The 1,489-nt window shown below is 48.9% G+C and overlaps 1 protein-coding gene across 1 annotated transcript in view; it reads right to left on the bottom strand.

Annotated features, from left to right (window-relative positions):
• The window catches only part of LOC106814619 (N-alpha-acetyltransferase 35, NatC auxiliary subunit-like), a 28,764-nt gene that overhangs the window by 3,504 nt on the left and 23,771 nt on the right, over nucleotides 1-1,489 (bottom strand). Inside the window, exon 16 of the mRNA XM_014818956.1 lies at nucleotides 749-883. Coding sequence (XP_014674442.1) covers nucleotides 749-883 — 135 coding nt within the window. The remainder of the gene's footprint in view (nucleotides 1-748; nucleotides 884-1,489) is intronic.

Here is a 1,489-nt window from a genome sequence, read left to right as displayed (position 1 = left end):
CTTACAAATACTCATTTGATGCTCTTTTTACAAATTTTACACCTTACAAATACTCATTTGATGCTCTTTTTACAAATTCAGCATGGTGTCTACATGCTCGGGTGTGCTTGTGTGGAGATACCTTTTATGTTGAATGTTTGTTTTGCTTGGTACATATAATGTATTGCCTACAGATTTATATAATGTACAGTGATACAATTTCTAAAAAAAAAAGAATGGGAAAGATCAATAAAAATGTTTGAGTCGGCCCCTTTTTGGCGGGACCACTTTTTGGCGGGTCGGTCGGTGAGGGCAAACAAACAATATTTTTATTATGGCCCAACGAACGACAGGCCTTCACCTCATCGTGAGAAAACACGTATCGGTAATACGGCGAGTATAACATCTACAGAAAATCCATCCATCACCGATCTCTCGTTCGACACGGGTAGAAGTTCTACGGGATCATCTTACTGCGGCGGTGACCAGGAACAACGGAACCTACGACCCCGGCGGCCACCCGGAACAACGGAACGTACTACAATGGCGGCCACCCGGAACAATGGAACAACGAAACCTACTATGACGACGGCCACCTGGAACAACAGAACAACAGAACCTACTACGACGGCGGCCACCCGGAACAACAGAACAACAGAACCTACTACGACGGCGGCCACCCGGAACAGCAGAACAACAGAACCTACTATGACGACGACCACCCGGAACAACAGAACAACGGAACCTACGACGACTCGCACGTACTCACCTGTTCGAACGGCACCGGGGGCGGTGTGTTCACGCTGCCGAACGGTCCGAAGCGATGTTCGTAGCGCACCTGCTCCGAATCAAACTCAAACATCGGCTTCTTCTGCCGGCCCTCCAGCTGAAATCCAGCGAGCGCCTGCAACGAGGACGAAGGTCCCACCGCGGGTAGATGTCTAAATAACGCTCAATGATAAATAATGGTCAACTATATAACGGTAACCAAAATAACGTCGGACAACCGCGCCACACCCGTCTACGCCTCTCGCACGTGCGGGACGAGAGCAGCGGAAACGCGGAAAATACACATGCGACGAAGAAAGTCCCACTGAGGGGGGGAAAGTTACTAAATAACGTCGGACAACCACACCACGCCACTCGCACATGAGATGAACGTGGGGGGGGGGGGGGGAACGCGGTCTGACTAACGTCGGGCAACCGCGGACTATGCTACTCGCGTGGCAGACGAGCGAACGAGAAACGCGAACAAAAAACGCCTGCGATGAAATTAAAAGTCCTACTACGGGAGAGAAAGTCGCTAAATAACGTTGAATAACTAACAGAGGAGAAATTCGTAAAAAACGCGGCAATTCGCGGCAACGTTTCCCGTAGGAACATCAGAAATGCAGAACGATCTATATTCTGACTTATATTCAGTACTATTCACGCAATGCACGATTCTAGTGATATATCTCATCAATTACACTATTCACACAGCGCGTGCGTGCGTGCACGATTCTAGTGA

Source organism: Priapulus caudatus, unplaced genomic scaffold (assembly GCF_000485595.1).
Source record: "Priapulus caudatus unplaced genomic scaffold, Priapulus_caudatus-5.0.1 Scaffold952, whole genome shotgun sequence".
Classification (NCBI taxonomy): Eukaryota; Metazoa; Priapulida; class Priapulimorpha; order Priapulimorphida; family Priapulidae; genus Priapulus; species Priapulus caudatus.
This window is presented reverse-complemented; position numbering and strand designations above follow the sequence as displayed.